The sequence below is a fragment of the Mus caroli genome, unplaced genomic scaffold, assembly GCF_978045245.1.
Source record: "Mus caroli unplaced genomic scaffold, Mus_caroli_1 scaffold_18, whole genome shotgun sequence".
In the NCBI taxonomy this organism is placed as follows: Eukaryota; Metazoa; Chordata; class Mammalia; order Rodentia; family Muridae; genus Mus; species Mus caroli.
Window position 1 is genome coordinate 87,656,678 of NW_028227273.1, and position 20,208 is coordinate 87,676,885.

The 20,208-nt window shown below is 47.0% G+C and overlaps 1 protein-coding gene across 1 annotated transcript in view; it reads right to left on the reverse strand.

The window, feature by feature from the left end:
- The window catches only part of Sytl3 (synaptotagmin like 3), a 64,770-nt gene that overhangs the window by 35,250 nt on the left and 9,312 nt on the right, over nt 1-20,208 (reverse strand). The window contains exons 3-6 of the mRNA XM_021186111.3: nt 14,992-15,056; nt 3,299-3,350; nt 1,713-1,779; nt 72-150 (exon numbers count right to left, since the gene is read on the reverse strand). Of these exons, the coding sequence (XP_021041770.1) occupies nt 72-150; nt 1,713-1,779; nt 3,299-3,350; nt 14,992-15,056 (263 nt within the window). The remainder of the gene's footprint in view (nt 1-71; nt 151-1,712; nt 1,780-3,298; nt 3,351-14,991; nt 15,057-20,208) is intronic.

The following is a 20,208-nucleotide window of genomic DNA, read 5'->3' on the forward strand; positions in this document are numbered from 1 at the left end:
CGGTTGAGGCTGCCTGGGCTGACCTGCACAGGGCACGGTGGAAGAACAAATACAACCTGAGAGTTACTTACTTCTCATCTGGGTGGTGACAGACAGAAACAAGTTTTCCACAGACTTATTAAATCCTCTGAAGTGGCCAAGTTCCTGTAACTAAAATAGAAACAGGAGGCTGTGTGATTATGTCACCAGCGGTCTTTGTCCTACTGTCCCAGGCTGCCAGCCTCCAAACACTGCAGGAGTGGGAAGGCGGGCGTGGGTATATGCCTGTGTCTGGAGGGGAAAAGCCCCCAGGAAATAGGCATCCCTGGCACGCTGCCACCTTTCTCTGGGTTTTGCAGCCCCATTAAAGGATGGAGCATTATCAACATGCAGTTCACAAGATAACTACCTCTTACATGTAATGACTGACATTTCATTGGCTCAAAGATGGTACTCGGCTAATTACTCCTTCATCTTCGAGCCCTACCCAACTTCCATGTAGAAGGCATAGAATGCAGACGACATGGGGGCTGACAGTACTATAGGAACAAGGTGACCAAGCTGAACACAAAGAGTTCTCTCCCCAAAAAGGGAACATAATAAAAGGGGTAACAGTGACTTTGTCGAGGTCTCATCCATCCATCTACCCACTCACGGGCCATCCATCTCTCGGCTCACCTGCTGTCTATTCATGTGTCCACTATTTATTCATCTGCATCTATCTACTCCAACTCATCTACCCATCTGTCTACCTATCCATGCATTCATCCAATGTCCATCCATCTATCCATCTGTCCATCCATCCAGCCAGCCAGCCAGTTTCTACTTGTCTATCCACTGCCTCCTCAACACTCCATATACTCATCTATTTACCCACAAATCCATCTATCCATCTGTCTGTCCATCCATTTACCCATCAGTCTGTCTGTCCATCTGTCCACCATCCATCCAGAGATCATTTATTCATACTATCCATTTGTCCACCTTCTCACCATCCATTCATTCAACTATCTACCCACACAACAATCAGTTATCCACCCATTCACCAAAAATTTATCTTTAGAACACAATTATAGGAGAAAACAGATAGGACCAGAGACACCCCAGGGTGTCTGTGAACTTGGGAAAGAGTGAACACGTTTTTGTCTCTCAAACAAACATATATATTATCCCGTGTAAGACATAACTGATCCCTTTGATGCACAGATTGATGAAGATAACCAAAGCCATACAATTCCATAGCATTCAGTTTCCAAGGACACACAGACACCATTCTGCACCAGGGACAAGGACAGAGAAAGATATATTTCTGCTTCTCAGGTGGAAAGCCAAGAGAACTCCCCGAGATCTCACAGCTAAGTTCTTTGGGTGGAAATGGTTCTGGTCCCCCTGGAGTCTACAAATACTAAGATATATTCTCATTCCAGCAAGCACAGCCCCCATCCCCACCCCCAACACACAACACATGCCAGATGCACACACACTTCAAGGCACAGGACAGAAGAGGCACTGAAGACAAGGATCAAGACAAGATGTCTCGGGGTACAAGCAGAAGGAGCCAGCTGAGACTGCAGATGGTCCCTGGCCACAGAAAAAAATGGAGATCACTTCTCCACCTCCAGCTCCAGCAAAGTCAGAGCTGCACACTACAAGGCTGTTGAGCCAACTCTCCAGGATCCTAGCCCGGCCTTCCTTCCCTGAGTCCCACCCAGGGACTCAGAGAGACAAGTTACCCTGCTGGAGCTGCTGCACTGGCTCTCACTGAGAGGTGGTGGTGTCGGAGGGACCACAGAGATTTTGCTGCCAAGGAGAAACACAAGAATAATGGGTTATAACTACGCAAGTCACTGGCTTACAGATTTACAAATGTTTGAGTTTATCATTCAAGCTCTTAGCTTGAATGTTTGCATCTAATATTCTTTTCTTTTAAAGAAAATAACATGGCAGCTTGGCACCTCTTCTCTGTTCACTGTGCCTGGGTTTGGGCACAAGGATGTCACCACCTTCAGCCCAGGCATGGACTTTTCCAGCACACTCTGAAGCCACTAGGGGACCTTGGCTCCCCTTGCCCGCCCGCCCCCCACCCCCAGCTGCTCTCAGACCCAGACTTTGTCTATGGAGTCCTAGTTGGACTACTGCATTCTTAGTGCTAACCACACCAGTATAAGAGGCACAATGTGAAAAGAAAAACAAAAACCCAACACTTTGAGAAAAACTGGAGGCATGAGCTGAAAGAAGTAGGAACACATGTAGGAAGGGAAAATAGGAGTGGAAAGTGGTGTGCTCGCACGCCTGTAACATCCGTGCTGGGGGGGGGGGGGGTTTGTGGCAGGAAGATTGCCAGCATCCGTGGCCAGCCTGGACTACACATCAATGACCAGACCATGGAGCTACATGGCAAGACAAAGCGGAGGAGAAAGGGAGAGGAAGGAGGTTGAAGGGGGAGGAGGAGGAGGAGGAAGAAGAAAAGGAGGAGGAAGAGGAGGTGGTGGAAGAGAAAGAAGAAAAAGAGGAGGAAGAGGAGGAAGAGGAGGAGGGAGAAAAGGAGGAGGCAGAAGAGAAAGAGGAGGAAGAGGAAGGAAAGGAGGAAGACGAGGAAGAGGAAGTTCTATGTTCTAAGACTCGATAAATTTCATGAGCACCAAAAAATGTAGCACCCACGGGAACTCTCGGGGCAGTCACTAAACTCAGCAGAACGGGTGTGTGACCTGCCGCTTCAAGGCTGCCAGGGATTCAGAATTCTGTGCAAAGATGTGAACCTCTCTCAAAACACTGTTTGACAGCCAGTAGGTATTTTTAACTTCAAAAATGTATTAGGTCCACGCATTAACCAGGGAAGATGCCAGAGAAAGGAAGGAAGAGTGGAAGCGACTTCTTGGCCAGATGCACTGTCAAAGACAGTATTTTGCTCTTCACAGCATCTCGGGAGAATTTGAAGGGGAAGAATATTACATGAAACGCATGCTAGCTAGAAGACTCCTCAGGAAAACCCAGAAGCTCCTCTCAACCTTTTCCAGGAACTTTACCATTTAAAAAGTCCTGAGCTGGGCGTGGTGGCCCACGCCTTTGATCCCAGCACTTGGGAGGCAGAGGCAGCCGGATTTCTGAGTTTGAGGCCAGCCTGATCTAAAAAGTGAGTTCCAGGACAGCCAGGGCTATACAGAGAAACCTTGTCTCGAAAAGACAAAAAAAAAAAAAAAAAAAAAAAAGTTATGTTCCTGAGCAGTGACCTCTGAAGGTCCAGGACTTGTGGGTTCTTTCAGGGCGTCCTCTGTGTTCCTGCTGCTGATGTGGGTGGGACACTCAGTCCTGCACTCACCTCAGCCTCTGATAAGATTGCAGGAGCTTTGCCCCAGCGGTCTCGCGTCGGCCTGGGGGAGAGACAAGCCAAGGGCAGTCAGTACCGAGAACAAACTGTAGATGACATACACCCAGGAATCCATACACTCAAATTGTTTTAATATCACTTTGAGGATGACGAAAATGCTCAAAAATCAGATGGTGGAGGCTGGGTGACATGGCTCAGCAAGTAAAGGCACTTGCCACCAAACCTGCCAACCTGAGCTTCATCCCCTCCCCCCAAATCCACATGGCACAGGGAGACAAAGACTCCCGCAAACTGTTTCTGATCTCTACACATGCACCTGGCACACACGTGCGCACACACACTATTAATAAATTTAAGGCTGGAGAAATGGCTCAGTAGTTCAGAGCACTGATTCATCTTCCAGAGGACCTGAGTTTGATTCCCATCACCCACATGGCAGCTCACAACCACCTATGACTCCAATTCCAGGCTATTCAGCACCTGCTTCTGGCCTCCGTGGGTACCCATGTGGAACATGGACTTCCCTACAGACAAATCACTCAAACACATAAAAAATAAACAGAAAAATATAGATGGTGGGATTATTACGTAACTTCCCATCCACTGGACAACCGTTGGCTTGTTAACAGCCCTGGCAGCGCCCCCGCCCCTCAATCTGTCGTGTCTGGGAATGTCTGCTTCAATTAGAAGTTGATGCTGAATGAGATTTTCTAAATCTGGGTAATTCGAAACAGTCCTTCAAGTTCCTCAGAGCCTTCCCCTAGGAAATACCGCGTAATTGAATGTATCCCTCAAAATGCCCCTTGTGACGAAGACTTAACCTAATCTCTTTAAAAAATGTAATCTCCTTAAGTCTAGTCAGAGTGACCAATGCTTTGCTAAATCAGACTGCACCAGCCACAGGAGCCCTGTTTGTTTCCTGATGTGTTAAATCCTCCCAAATAAAATTCTGCCTGACCACGGTTTGTGACTCAGGGATTCTTGGCTACCGGCATGGGGGTGGGTTAGGGTTAGGGAGGCCTGCAGCACAGCGGTAGGCTTGTAGCTCAAGGAGATGTCTAGAGCCTTTACACAACCCAATCCATCAGGCCACACGGCTCTGGGAGGTCAGGGTAGCTCTTGTGTGGTTTGGAAGATCTTAATTCACTTCATAGATGTGAGTGTCAATGCTATTTAAGGACACACAGACAGAGCTTAAGGACATAGGGGCAGAGCAAGATGTTGAGAACACCGAGAGGGAGGGGGACGCTGGGAGGGGCAGACAACATCTAGAGTTAAGCCCTGGTGTCAAGCTCCAACCCTCAAAGCAGGATACAGCCCGAGCTCCAGGTCTTTAGCTGGGCTGGCCCCAGAAGGGGCAGGAATCCTTAAAATCACAAAGGATTTTTGTCTTGTTTTGTTTTGAGACAGCGGCTTGTGTAGCCCAGGCTACCCTTGAATGCACTACATAGTCGGAAGAGGTCTTCAACTTCAAATCCTGGTGTTCCCACCTCCTAGGGCATGTACCGCTGACCCTGGTTCTATGTAGTGAGTATTCAAACCCCAGCTTCCTACATGTGAGGCAAACATTCTATTCAACTGAGTCTTATCCCAACCCAAATGTTCTGAGTCTCCATGCCTGTGCATGTTTTGGGGCTTCATAAAAGAACTCAGGACCCTAAAAGCAACCTACATGCAATACTTCTCCAGTACAAACAATAGGCCTCTCCCAAAGGCTGGAAGTTAAACTAGAAAACCCAGCAGGCAGTGCCTGGAGTCCCCAGCTGCCTGGATGGCAATGAGACAGACAACTTCACAGCAGGATGAGGGTGGGCACAGAGGCAGGGGAGAGCTAGGAAAGGGGAAGAAAGAGAGAGAAGAAAAATGGCAACATTGTATACCAGCCTGGCTGCCGGGGCACATAATGTTCTGAGCACCTACTCCATGGTCCGTTTACCTTCCCTTAGGCTCTCTTACCCGTGTGTCCTTGGATATCTGTAATACCTGGCCTAGAGGCAGGAACCCCAAGGCACTGTTGTCCCCCAACCCCAAATCTGATGCTGTCATTCTGCCACCTGAACCACAAGCCCCATAAGGTGTCCCCATGGAGTTTTTGTCTTGCCTGGGTTCCTCCACATCTGCATCCCTTGCTTTCCCTTTCTGCTTTCTTATTACCTGGTTTCCCTGGGCCATACCTGACCTCTGTCTCCGCAATTACTGTCACCTCCACCTCGTTTCTTTGGGCTACTTCCCCAGGCAGTCCCACCTCAGGATCTTTTTCTCAAACCCTCTAACCCCCAGCCTGGCTTCCATAGTGCATGTTCCTCCTGCGGCCACTGACCGTGGTCTTCTGCTGTGTGGCTAGCTCTCTGCTGCCCCCTGCTGGCTGTGGCAAGCTGAGGCCCAAGACAGAACAAGAAGTACTTCCGCTCTCCAGGGTAGGAAAGATGACTCAGTGGTTAAGAACACTTGTTGCTCCTGCAGAGGACCCAGGTTCAGTTCTCAGCACTTACATGGTGGCTCACAACCTTCTGTAACACCAAAGGATCTGATTCCATCTCCTGACTTCTGTGGGGCCCAAACATGTACGTGATACACATTCATACATGCAGGCAAAACACTCATGCACATAAAATAAAATACTTAAAAATAAAAAAGCCTCTTAGCTTACTGTTGTGTTTTATAAAAAGATAAAAATGAAAGGGGAGAATATGTTTGGTAGATGTGTGGTCAGGAATGGGGGAAGGGGGTTCCTTGGCAGGCCCATGCTGAGAGACCAGCCACAGGACAGACATATAGAATAGTTTATTCAGGGCATGGCAAGGGAAGCTGAGAGGGTAGTAGAGGCAGAGAAAGGTGGAGGTGGGGTGGGGATGGAGTAGAGGAGTAGAGGCCGTCCATGAGCACGTGGAGAGAGAGGGGGGAGGGGATGAGAAGACAGAGTGAGGGCAAGAAGGCCAGCAAGCTCGAGACAGCAGAGGGGGCAAGCAGCCCCTTCTATAGAGAGTCAGGCACACCTGCCATTGCCAGGTAACTGTGGTGCAGAGCTCAGACAAAATGCTAACACTTACAACATAAATCTGCCTCCAATCCACGTGTAGGGAAATGGGAGGCTATGCAGAACCCCAGATGCCCCTTCCCTTGTAGATCAGAACCTCCAGGGTGTGAGATCCTCAGGTGAGGGTGACTGGGTGCACCCAGGGATCTGAGGTGTGCTGCCTGGCACGGATTTTCTTCTCTCCCGTTCACTACCATTTCCCTGAGCTTTGCTTTTAGGTTTTCAAAAACACTAAATATGCTGTCATTGTTGTTGTTGAAGTTTCTAATTCCTGTAGTCCCCTGAAGAAATGTGCACAGATAACATTCCCAGGAGTTCAGAGAGAAATAGGACTGGAGAGACCTGTGTCCTGCCCAGCTGCAGGCAGGACCAGCTCCCAGACAGCCAGGGCTCCTTGTGAGACCATGTGGCTGATCATGAGGGCAGTTGGAGAATGTGCAGGCACACAGGCACACACACGCGTGTGTGCACACACACACACACAATTTTTTAAAGATTTGTTTATTTAATATATATGACTGCTCTTTCTGCATGTTCACCTGCATGCCAGAAGAAGGCATCAGATCCCACACACACACACAATTTTCAAACGTGACAGTAATAATTTCACTTTGGTGATATTACTCTTCCCATTTTCCCAAGTAAATACCCAGAACCACCCAGAATGAAACTCCGGGGCCACAGCTTCCTCTGAGGGGTAGGGAGTACCCTGCATTCCTAGACGCTTCCCACAAAGCCCACTCTGTTCTCACCTTAAAGAATAGACCCTGGGGGAAACAGAACTTCTGCAGGCAGATACAGAGAGGAAGCCACCACAGTCCTTATCTTATAAAGGGAACTTGAACCCAGGCTGGACCTCCAGGAAGTGAAGACAAAATGGAGGTAGCTGTGTAGCAGTGGAGGCAGGGCTGGGGTAAAGCTTCTAAAAGCCGAGGACAAGCAGGGGCTGCAGAGATGAGGGAATGTACGCTCTCACGGACACCTTTGTCATAGCTTTCTACGGCTAAAACATCAAACAACAACCCTCCCTCGCTTGGAGCTGTGAAAGTGACAAAGGCCACAGTGCTTTTTTGTGGCACCTTCCTCTCCAGGTTCACCTGCTGCCACTACTGTCCCCTATACTTGGTCGGGCCAGGTGAGTGTCCCTGACACACAGTGCCTAACCCGTGCTTCATACTCCCCCTAAGCATCTCTCACTGGAGCTGGGCCTTGTCTGTATCTCTCGTTCCTGTCTTTCTAGAGGTTTGTTTACAGAGACATGCTGACTGTTGTGTGCTGTTTTAACTGTCAGCTTGTCACCCGGAAGAGAATTTCAATGGCAGAATTGTCTAGATCACCAGGCTGGCCTCTGGGCACATCTCTGAGAGACTGTCTGGACTATGAATTGATGTAGGAAGAGCCAGCCCATTATGGGCAGTGACATTCCCTAGTTTGGGGCCCAGGATTGTATCTGATGGAAGAAAGCTAGGTATAAAAAGCAAGCGAACAAGGACGCATTCAATTCTCTTGACTATGGATTCGCTGCGGCCATCTGATTGAGTCTTGCCCTGACTTCCCTTCAGTGACAGACTGTGGCCTCAAATTGTGAGCCAAATGAATTCTTTCCTTGCCTAAACTGCTTTTGGCTGTTGTTACCACAGCAACAGAAATGAACCTGGACAATGAGCGACTGTCGTTATACGGCTGGTCACTCTCACACAATGGCTACTGTATAGACTTGTACTTAAGTCCCTGTGCCTTCCCCACAGGAAGCTGTATGTCTGCTCATATACGCCATTCGATTGAGAAATCTGAGGATATGACCGTCTTATTCATCTGAGCTACACAGAAGGCAGCTTTCCATGCAAGAATGGTGCTGTGAACATAGTGTTGATAGCAGCCGACGCCATCTGAATAGTAACACGAAGGCTTGTTAAGTCTGCCTGACAACTCATAGGAGGTAGCCCAAGACAAATCCAGAAGCCATGAATCTGGGGGAAAGGGGAAGAGGATGGGGGATGGGAAGGGTGGGGAGGGGAGGATGGGGGAGGATGGGGGAGGAGAAGGGTGGATGAGGATGGGGAGGGGAAGGGTTGGTGAGGATGGGGGAGGACTTTACAGACTTGGGAAGGAGAAGGAAAGGGCCAGGAGGAGAGAAACCAGGATGCGTTATGCACATCTGTAAAATTGCCAAGGGGGGTGGGGTGAGACCCTGCTTTTCGATACAAACATTGTCTTTGATACAAACATTGGATAAAAGCAGAAAATGTAAAGGCTGGTGTCTTAGTCAGGGTTTCTATTCCTGCACAAACATCATGACCAAGAAGCAAGTTGGGGAGGAAAGGGTTTATTTGGCTTACACTTCCATACTGCTGTTCATCACCAAAGGAAGTCAGGACTGGAACTCAAGCAGGTCAGAAAGCAGGAGCTGATGCAGAGGCCATGGAGGGATGTTCTTTACTAGCTTGCCTCTCCTGGCTTGCTCAGCCTACTCTCTTATAGAACTCAAGACTACCAGCCCAGGGATGGTCCCACCCACAAGGGGCCTTTCCCCCTTGATCACTAATTGAGAAAATGCCTTACAGTTGGATCTCATGGAGGCATTTCCTCAACTGAAACTCCTTTCTCTGTGATAACTCCAACCTGTGTCAAGTTGACACAAAAATAGCCAGTACAGCTGGGGTCTTTATCTACTGATTGTGAACTCTGACGTGATCATTTCTGCTCTACCCAGCTTCACTGGGCCAGTCTAAAGTCCCTACAGTTCAGGAGCCTGACAGGCAGGCGCCCAGCATGCCTGCCTGCCGGGAACAGTGCTTCTAAGACTCGCAGTTCACTCTGAGTCTGCAGTCCTTCCTTTTAGAAAGAAAAGGAGCAATCAAAACCAGGATCTTATCTTTTCTTTAAAATAAGAAATAGAGCATTTTACTTCTTGAAACTAAATGTTATTTCATTAAAGATACTAATAGGAGAGTGGACTCAACACAAACTATTGGCCATAGGTTCAAAACAGCCTTTGCCTTGTCTGATGACTGAGGTAGGTGGTATTCACTAAGTGAATAGTGTGGAGGGACACAGGCACAGTCTTGAATTCAATATCACACATACTTAATGGAACCTATCTCTTTAAAGATCGTATCACACTTAAACGTTTTGTGTTTTGTATTTGTGTGCATGTGTGCGACACATTTTGGGAGTCAATTCTCTCTGCAGAGACTGGAGACCAAGCATAGGTCACCAGACTTGGTGGCTGGGCCATCACACCAGCCCAACTTATCTTTTGTCCTTTCTATAAAGGGGATGGAACCCGGTGCCTGTGTTTGCTGGGTAAGCATCCTGCCGCTGAGCTACAGCCCCAGCCCCCACATCTCTCTTCACTAATGTGTCTGTGTGCTTCAAACCCACACTGGTCTGCTTCTGTCTTCAAACCATTGTAACCAGGTGGACACTGACTAAGTTGCCTGTGTTGAATAAGACCCTCAAAAGCTATATCCCGGCATGGTAGCACACGCCTTTAATCCCAGCACTCAGGAGGCAGAGGCAGGTGGATTTCTGAGTTCGAGGCCAGCCTGGTCTACAGAGTGAGTTCCAGGACAGCCAGGGCTACACAGAGAAACCCTGTCTCAAAAAAAAAAAAAAAAAAGACCCTCACAAGCTGAATGTTTGAAAGATTAAACCCTGCTTGCTACTAGAAAGGGGTAAATATTTCTGTCCTCCATAATGACCAGAAGCAAAGTCCTGGCTAGTAACACAGTGAACCACAGAGACACAGCTGACGGTGTGTGGAGGACCAACCTTCCTAAGTCGTTCTATTTACAGTTATTAACAACAGAGTATGTCTGAGTAGATTGTTTACAAGTAACATTTACCCTCTTTTAACTTGAGAAGGAGTAGTATTAAATATTAATGTTACATATTAAGTCCTGATGTTGCTTTCTGATACTTTTGTCTTTGAGACAGGATCTCACTGAAACCACAGATACACAACAGATACACTTAATGCTTGACTTTCATCTAATACATATATACATACATACATACAAACAAATGTGTACATATACATGCATGTATATATACACAGACATACATGTGTATACATATATACACACATGTGTATATACATTAACATCCATGTATATATACACACCTACACACATATATACACAATACATGCACACATGTATACACACATGAGTATACACACATACTTTTTTTTAAGTCAATGGGTCAGGTAGTTCTGGCTGGCTTTAACTTCACCCTGTATCTGAAGATACCCTTGAACTTCTGATCCTCCTGCCCTGTACCTAAGTGCTGGAATTACAAGCGTGCACAACGGTGCCTCATTGTATATGGTGCAGAGGATAGAACCCAGGGCTTTGTGCACATTAAACAGACAATACAAACTGTGTGTCCTGTTTGTAGAACAAATCAAAAGCACCATTGGCACCACAGGAAAATGTGCACTTACAGCAACCAGCCACAAGGTGGTGCCAAGAGTAAAGGTGGATCTCCAGTTTCTGATTTGCAATTACTAGTGACCTAAGAAAAGGTCCACCACAATTAACATTGCCACTTTACTAGTGGCACTTGAACCCACAGTGTTCATAAAGACCGTCCTGGGGAGCTGCCCAACACAACCCTGTCCAAGAGCCACTGACCCCTGTGTTTCACTGAAGTGGAACTTTAGCGTGTGAAGCCAGCAGCTGCAAACTTGGAACATTTTCAATTGATGGTGAAGCCAGGGTCCCGGAAACCACATTAAAAAACTTCTGCACACACAACCAAGTACTGCAGACAGCAGATCTACTGAGAACACTGCCAGGACAGCCAGGGAAGTTCCCCAAAGACACTTTAAAGTTGTGAGGCTCTGGACACAAGATTCTAATGGCCCTGAGAAGCCTCCAAAGCACAGCTACAGAACCAGGGCTGGCGAAATGGGTCAGCAGAGAAGAGCACCTGCTGCTCTTGCTGAGGCCCCGAGTTCAGATCCCAGCACCCACATCAGGTCTCTCCAGTCCCAGGGGATCCAATACTCTTCTTCCAGCCTCCACAAACACCACATATACAAGGTGCCTGCACATACACTCAGGCACACACATGAAATAAATTATTTCTTTCATAAAAACCATGAAATTAATTTAAAAGTTGTAGTGTATCACCAGAGAAAAGATAATTCAGCCAAAGGAACCAGATGTGTTTTGTGCCGAGTGGGGAACTGGAGCTCATTTTTGCTAATTCTTAGACTTTTATTTATCATGCGTGTGGTACAATGTATATACATACTATAGGCCCAAGAGGGGGTACATGCCTTGCACACTCATGGTGTGCACACTCATGGTGTTGGCTCTGCCACTCCCAACCATGTTCTCTTGTGACAGGTTTTCTCACTGAACCTGGAGTAGACTGGGGGCCAGGAAGTCCCAGCAACCCCCACCACGGTCCCGTGGTTACTGGCACATACACAGTCAACACTAACTAGCTTTTTAATCAGATCTGCAGATTTGAACCCAGAACCTCATAATTGAGCAGCAAATGTTCTTCCCTACCAAGCCGTCTTGCTGGCCCCCTTGAGTCTTTTTGAAGGTTGGGAGCCTGGTACAGGAAGTGTCACCACGATCCAGCTCTAGTACTCTCTATTATTACTTGCATCTGGTCTACTTTAGTGGAAACGTTGGTAGCATTTATTGTAAATGGCTCATATCTGATAACCATTAAGGGAGAAAGAAGTCAAGCACATACAAAGGAAACCTGTGTTGAGAGTGTACTGATCCATGGAATTGCAGCTAAAGAGTGCTAAAAAGAAAGAGCATCCAAACTTAGCCTGAGGTGGGAACTCATGGCTGTAACACCTGCCTTTATCATCAAATAGTCCTGTCTTGTCTTGCCCTCTCCGCCACTCTAAACAAAGGATGGGACATTCTGAGGGCGGATGAGACATGGTCATTGGAAACCATGTAGTCCACGATGTTTAAGTACCTGGAAAACATTCTTTACGAAGTACTATACAGAGAAATGCCAGGGTAAAATTAAAGATAAGCTTCTCCCAGTTACTGGAATTACCCTATGAAATTGTCTCCAATCATTTTTAAACCTGTCTCGTGTGATTCAGCTAAATAAGATTTTAATACATTAACTTAATGTATTAAAATAACTAAACACATTAAGATTTCTAGTACACTCTAGTTTAGTGGGGGTGGGTGTCACAGGACAACATGTGGGAGTCAGCCCCCTCACCCCCATCATGTGGGTTTCTGGGATTGAATTCAGGTTGTCCAGGCTGTTAGGCTTGGCAGTGAGCATCCTTCCCCCAAAAGTCATCTCACTGGTCTCTGGGTTTTAAAATGTGAATATATGTACAGGGGCGAGCACAAGCCCACGTGCACACATGGGGGAGGATGCAGGGGGAGGGGAGAGCACAAGCCCACGTGCATACATGGGGGGAAGAGGATGCTGGGGGGGGGAGAGCACAAGCCCTTGTGCACACATGTGTGTGTGGGGGTCGGGGGGGGGAAGAATACTGAAGCAACAGAATATTTGCAACTGTTTTCTAGGTGAATTTGCTATGCTTTCAACATTTCCCCTCTGCCTTTTCCTCCTCTTTCTCCTCTCCTTCTCCCCTCCCCCTTACCCCTCTTCTTTTTTTGAGGGGGGAGACAGAACCCAGGGCCCCAGAATGCCAGTCAAGTATTCTACCAAGCCTTGTCCCCAGGCTGCCTCTCACTTTCAAAATTTTAAGTGAACACACAGTACTTATCGTCAAAACAAAAAGTGCAAATAGAATTAGACATCATGCTTCAGAGAGGGCTACCCTCTCTGGGAAAAAGCAGCCGGCCCACCCTGCCAGGCATACTAAAATAACTGACCTTCCTAGAAGGTATTCGGGCAAAACATCAGAACCCTTTCAGGTGTCCCTGCCTCCAGCCAGCCATTCTGTCCCTAAGAAATCCGGCCAAGGGAAAGACATAGAACTGCCAAGCTCCCTGTACAGGATGTTCAACCAAGTGACCTGCCCCATGAGGACCAAATGAGCCGGAATAGTCGCTGGCAGTGGGGAGAAGGGTAAATGAATTGTCACTATATCTGATGTATAAAGTCATAGATACACTTCAGAGATGTCTGCGGTGGTTTGAAGGGGAAATGCCTCTTGTAGGCTCATGTGTTTGAATACTTGGCCCACTTGGTGATGTGTTGGGGGACAGAAAGCTATGGAAGCTTAAGGAGGCAGAGCCTCGCTGGAGGAAGAATATGGGCTTTGAGGGTTAATAGCCTGGTCCCAATTCCTGTTTGCACTCTCTGCTTCCTGTGCATGGACACAACATGATTAGCCAGCTTACTGCTTCTGCCACTATGCCATGCCATGCTTGCTACCTGGAACCATAAGCCAAAATAAACTTCTCCCCCTCCCTAGAGACAGGATTTCTCTAATTGTGCCAGCTAGCCTGGAGAGGCTCTAAGACAGAGAGCCTTCCGTCTCTGCCTCCTGAGAGCCAGGATTAAAGGCATGGGCCACCACCACCACCTGGCCAAATCCCTTCATCTTAAGTTGTCTTTGGTGTGAATGAGCAAGAGAAAAGTAATGAATACAACGTCATCCTGCCCAACTTTCATGAGTTGATTCTTGGCTTCCACAATCAGGGTCACAAGGGTTGAACTCAGGTCATCAGGTTTAGCGGCGAGTACCCTTCCCACGAGCCATCTATAGGGCAGGTTAAAACACTTCATCAAGGTGATCTTTATCCTCTCGGATGCACTTTATAGAGCGCTGAAGGGAAATAGGAAGGGAACTACTGCATTCTTTTTCTAGTTGAATGTGAAGACTAGAGTCACTATCGGGAAGTTCCTGCTTTTAAATCTTAACACTACTATATGTATTGCCAGAGAATTGATGAACGCGAGTATTCTATCAGTATAAAGAAGAAAACCAAAGGTCAGCTGTTGAGCTTACTAAAGACTTTGATAAAGATTCAAACTCTGCTAGGCCAATCCCATAAGTGTCACTCAGACATCTTCATTGAGAATTCTGGGGACGTTTCTAATGCCTATGTGTCTGTGCACTTGTTTGTAAGGGCAAATTATGCAACCTAAAGAAATTTTAAGCTTGGAGGTCTAAATATGAAGTTGTACTTAATAAAAATTTTTATACCCATATGTGTCAAAAATGTCATCCTGCCCCTGGTACTCAGGTCTCCTTCATGTGACCCCAGCGTATTACCTCTAGTATAACCCCATCCACTGACCTTTTAAATGGAAATTCTACTTGATCTGAGTTGCATATGAAGTCCTTACAGCCCTGGTTAACAGACCGAGGCAGTAAGCCTTGGGGACAACAATTACATCAGGCAAATAAGCCCTTACCAAATAAGTAAGCCAAAGACACATGGTGGCATTAGCCTCTAAGCTTGTCCCCACCTGTGAACCCCGCTCTCTATCACTGCTTACGGGTGACTGCTTAAAGTTCTCTCATTTGATGTTGTACATCGGAGGCCACCTCGGTTCATGATGCAGAAGTAAAAGCCAGCCTGATTGTCTCTAAAACTCTGTAATTTCTTGTTTTGACAATTCCAAGACCATGAACTTTTATTTTTCTTTCAACTAAAAAACGTAACACCAAATATTTTAAAACTAGGAAGGATCATTTTACACGAGTTACAGTTTTAACAGCATTTACCTGCAGTTGGAAATTTCCTGGCTCGTTCTTCAAAGAACCATTCTCCGGTTTTGATTTTCACGTTTCTGAAAAGCAAACAGAATCATCTGTTTGAGAGTGGTGCTTCACTCTCTGCCTCCAGGTGACTTAGCACTCACTATGCAGCCCAGCCTCAAACTCACCCCTGCTTCAGCTTCTCAAGTGTTGGGATAATATTTTGTAAACAATAGCATTATTTTTGTAAGTGTGCTTTGCCTGCTTGTATGTTGTGCATCATCTGCATACCTGGTATCTTCAGGCAATAGAGTGCCAGATCCCTTGAAACTGAAGTTAAAGATAATGGTTAGCTACCTGGCTTGCCCCTGGCCTCTCTATGTAGTCCATGGATATCCAACCTTTTGGCTTGAGGAAGAATTGTCTTGGGCCACACATTCAGAAGTATCCAACCCAAGGTCAGCTTTGAGTGTGACCCAACACAAAATTCTAAACTTATTAAAGATATTTTGAGATTTTAGGGGGGGATGATTTTCTTTTATAATTTTCAGAATGCTCAAACACACTGTCCTAGCTTGCTTTCGGTTGCTGTGACAAACACCTACCAAAAGCAAGAAAGGGTTTGTTTGGCTTACAGGTTATAGTCTACCATCAAAGGAAGCCAGGGCAAGAAGTCAAAGCAGGAAGAAGTAGAGACCACAAGAAAGAATGTGCTAACTGGCTTGTTCCAGATGGCTTGCTCAGCCTACTTTCTTAGATAATACAGGAGCACCTGCCTAGGGGATGGCACTGCCCACCGTGGGCTTGGCCTTTCCACTTCTATCATCAATCAAGAAAATGCCGGGCAGAGCAGCCCACAGGCAAAGCCAATGGATGCAGTTCTTCAGTCCATGTTCCTTCTTGCAAGGTGATTTAGTTTGTGTCAAGATGACAAAAACTAACCAGCATGGGGTCTTTGTAGATGACAGGCGTTGTGCCTAGATATCACATAAATGTATATACATCCTCTTGCCACACAAGAGCCACAGGTTGAACAATCCTAGAAGGTCCTGCCCTGCCTGACGGAGGCTGGAATTTTAAACATCAAGCACCTGGCGCTCCATCTGCTTCTAGAAGCACCAGCATCCATCCTTACAGCCTTCAACCCTGCTAATGCCCAATTAGCAAACGAGAAATAGCTGTCGAACGTGCTTTGCAAATTCCAGCACACCGATATTTCCTGAGGGGGAGGCCAGAGGAGCTGAGCAGAAAAGCTATTTTGACCTCACTGCTTTGATCAAGCAGGGAATTAAATAGGCACTTAGGGGGTCACGTCTTTGCATCTGCAGGTGGGGAAGCAGTTATGTTTATGCTTTATGTGCTGAGAAAGTTCACACGAGGCAGCTCCAGAGACGCTGAGGATAACTTTTTCATCATTCAACTGACAAGAGGTGGAAGATGGGTCTGTGTCCTCAGAATTCTTTGAATGCCTGAAGCAGCACGCTCTGCAGGTCTGCTCTCTGGCCAAGGCCCTGATGGCAAAGAAGCCTCAAGAACACTCCCAAAGAGACCCTGGAGGCTTGGCAGGTGCTCAGGCAGCAAAAACTCCAACTGTGAAACAGAGTAACAGGTGTCCTGTGTGGGCAGGCCGGTCCAGCCTGGTCCAGCCTCTAACTCCGGCTAAGAGCAAGTCTGTCCATTCCCCCAGCTGAAAACTTCCCTTCAAACAACCTTGGGTGCTGAATCAAATCAGTGTGGGTTTGTTTTGTCTGTCCACAAGCCCAGCTGAGCTGCTCTTGACCGTGGCACAGGAAAACAGACCGGATGTTAGCGATTAAATCCTAGGCGACTATGAGAAACTGGACACTCGTGACGAAGATGGAGCAATGATTTTATCAATTCCTCTTGCAAAACATTCCCCACTGTCCCCTCCCTAACCTCAGGGCCTCTCTCTGTCCCTTATGCCCAGAGACACACTCACAGGACCAAGTGCAGTAAGAATAAATGAGTATTCCTGTCTCCAGGGAGTGCCCTGAGTAAAGAGGGATGAGGTAGGCTCCAAAGCTGTGCTTTGGTGCCTTCAAAGGGGTTTGTGCTACCAAAAGAACAGTGCTAAGGACACCAGACAAGCACTTGTGTGCTTAATTTATATGTAAGTGTGTTTTATCCCCATGTAAGTATCTGCAGTATGCACAACCCAAGGTTTGAGTAGACAGCAAAGAGCAGCTGGCAAAACGCCACAGACAATATCTGCAGGGTGTGGAAGACCTGGGAGCCGCCATGCTAAGCCAGCCTCACCATGGCAACTAGAAAGGACTAGCAGGAAGCAGCTGCTGTGGCTGCTGCCTCCAGGCAAAAGAACCCCACACAGCAGGTAATCCAGGCTGGAGTGAGGGGCAGGAGGCAGAGTGCGGGGGCTTTGGGGCACTGACCAGGCCCAAACACAGGGATCACTGTACGTAAAAGAAGATAGAAGGCAGAACTAAAAGAATTAAATCAGCTAGGTTCACACTGAGTTGCTTCGGTTCAGTTGCTTTCCCTGAACACAAAAGACGACAAAGACATAAAATGCAGAGGGGAAGATAACACACATGAATGAAGTGTTAGGCCAAGCTGCTCACTGAAACTCTCTCTCTCTCTCTCTCTCTCTCTCTCTCTCTCTCTCTCTCTCTCTCTCTCTCTCTCTCTCTCTCTCGCCTGGGTTTGGAGCCTAGTGGTAGAGCATTTGCCTAGCCTGAGCAGGGCTCTAAGTTCAGCTCCCAGTACAAGGAAGGGGGTGGGGTGGGAGAGAAGGAGGGGAGGGAGAGGGTAAAAGAGAGAAGGGGTAGGGAAGGGGAGGGAGAGGGGAGAGAAAGGAAAGAGGAGGACAGGAATGGCACAAATGAGAAATTGGAATAATCAAATTGAAAAGAAGTAAAGGGTGCTGATATAGAAACGGGCAAACTCAAGAAGCTGAAACACCAAAAGTTGAGAGGGTGCCTCCTTGGTCCATAAAGATCTGCTGGAAAAACCACCTTCACCAGACAAGCTTAACTGTAAGGACCGGAAACTGGGCATTTTCAGGGCATAAAGAATAGTGGTAAACCAGGGCCCAATGCCTCTGTAATATTACATTCCAAAAGACAAGAAGATATTTGTTACATTTCTTGATTAAAAGGGCAAGACCCAGGACTAAACACCCAGCGAGGTCACTCAAATCCACTGACTTGGAAAATGCAGCCTTCAGCAGTGGCTGTGTGGCGAGTGGGCAGTTATGGGAACCAGGCAGACCCGACTGCTCTCTTATGAGAGGGGCACTTTGTTGGTTTCTGAAGACCATTAAGTATGCATTTGAATCAAAAAGAAATTCCAGAATCTAACCCCACCATTGGCCAAACACCACAATGTAGGAGGGATTTCAAAGCATATCGGCCCAACGTCAGCTTTATGACCCGGCAGAAAGACCAGGGCAGCATAAAAGAGACTCATTCATGACAATACTGAAATGGCTGCATGAGTGACCAGGGCAGAGGCTGAGGCATCTGGAGCCAGTACTTCGCTTATGTCAACTGCTGGTTTGGGAATACACCCTGGTCTGTCTTGTGAATATGAATATGTTATTATGGAAATCCATATGAAAGCATTGTCTACAGAAATACCCACCCCCACCTGCCCAGACTCTCAACTCCACCCCTCTGTGACCTTGAGTGCTCACTAGGTAGCCCTTGACCTGATTATCATGCAAGTGCTAGCCTGGGCAAACAGTCTCTTTGCATGGTGACTAGCTTCAGCTGAATGAAGTAGATGACAACCGGGAGAGCAAACCAAAGATGTAATTAAATAAAAAGCTCATGAATTCTCTAAAGGGCTTCAAGCACACTGACCACAAACTGAGCCTGGCCTTGAATAGAAATGGTGCCACGCCCTCCGGTCAGGTCTGCTTGACAGGCTGAAAAAGTCTGTAAGCACTCAAGGAGGAAAAGAGTTTCACGGAAACTCACCTCCTGGAGCTTTGGCGTTCTCATCTACCCATATACTCATACCCTATTCCCGAGTTAGTCTGGTGTATGGATCTACGAGCTCTCTTTTAGTATTTTATTATAAGTGCCTTTTAAGATTAAATTCTGTTATAGTTAAGTCTCCCCAGTGTTCCAAGGTCCCAGAAGCCTGCGAGCTTAGAATCCTGTTAGAATGCTTAAGGAAGTTAACCTATTCAGTAACTAATTAAGCATTACAGAAGACAGAGTAGCTCAGAGCTGGTCTACTAAGGACAGTAGCTAATTGCACCCAATCAAGGGAATAAAAGAGCCAGGGAATCCCACTGAGATAGAAATCTTCAGTACAGGCTACATTGCATATTATAAGTAAGTTGGTAAATTCTTCTGACAAATGGAGATTCTCCAGTTACTTAAAAGTTACACTCATATAAGAATTTAGCAAGGCCTAGGAATTAGGGGGGTTGTGATATTGCATTATTCACGAGGCCTGCTAAGATCAGAACCCCCTGGTGCTGGCCTTCACAAGGTTCAAAGGTATAACACTAGAGTGTGAAATCCTTGCCTGTCACTAAGCTGACCCTAGGCAGGACTGCTTTATCTTTACTGTAAACATCTACCTGGTTCCTGTAAATCCTTTTGAAGTCATTCCTTTGTTTTGTATCAGGTAACTTCAATGTACCATGCCTGCTGTGACTTCCGACCCCTTGTATTTTCTGTACTATATAAGACTGGTGTTCACTTTGTGACAATACATTCAGATTCTACACAATCTCGAGTGTTGGTCTGTCTGTCACCTGCCGACACTTTGCCCACCTGCCCCAGAGACCCGTTCCACGCAGACAAAGGGACCCTGAGGGTCTGTGGCAAAATGGTCACTGCAACCACGTTCTCCCTGTGCATGCTGGTATGAGCCTACTAATCCTAACCACTCAAGAGGTGGAGGCAGGAGACTTGTGAGTTTGAGGCCACCCTGGGCCTGAACTACCTAGCAAGGCCCTGTCTCAAAAATGCATTCTCTTTATTAAGCACCAAAAAGGTATTCTAGGGTTGGGCTCAGTGGGTACAGTTGGTGCCGAGTTTGGATCTCTAGAAGCCACATAAAGTTAGATGTGATACCTTGAGCCTATAATCCCAGCACTCCCGAGGACGGGTCAAATTCTCAGGAGCTCAGAGGCCAGCTACCCTGGCATACGCAGTAGTGAACGTTAAAGAGGTCCTGTTTCAGACAAGGTGGAAGAATGGAAGACAGGGCTGGAAAGACCCCTCAGCGGTGCATACTGCTCTTCAG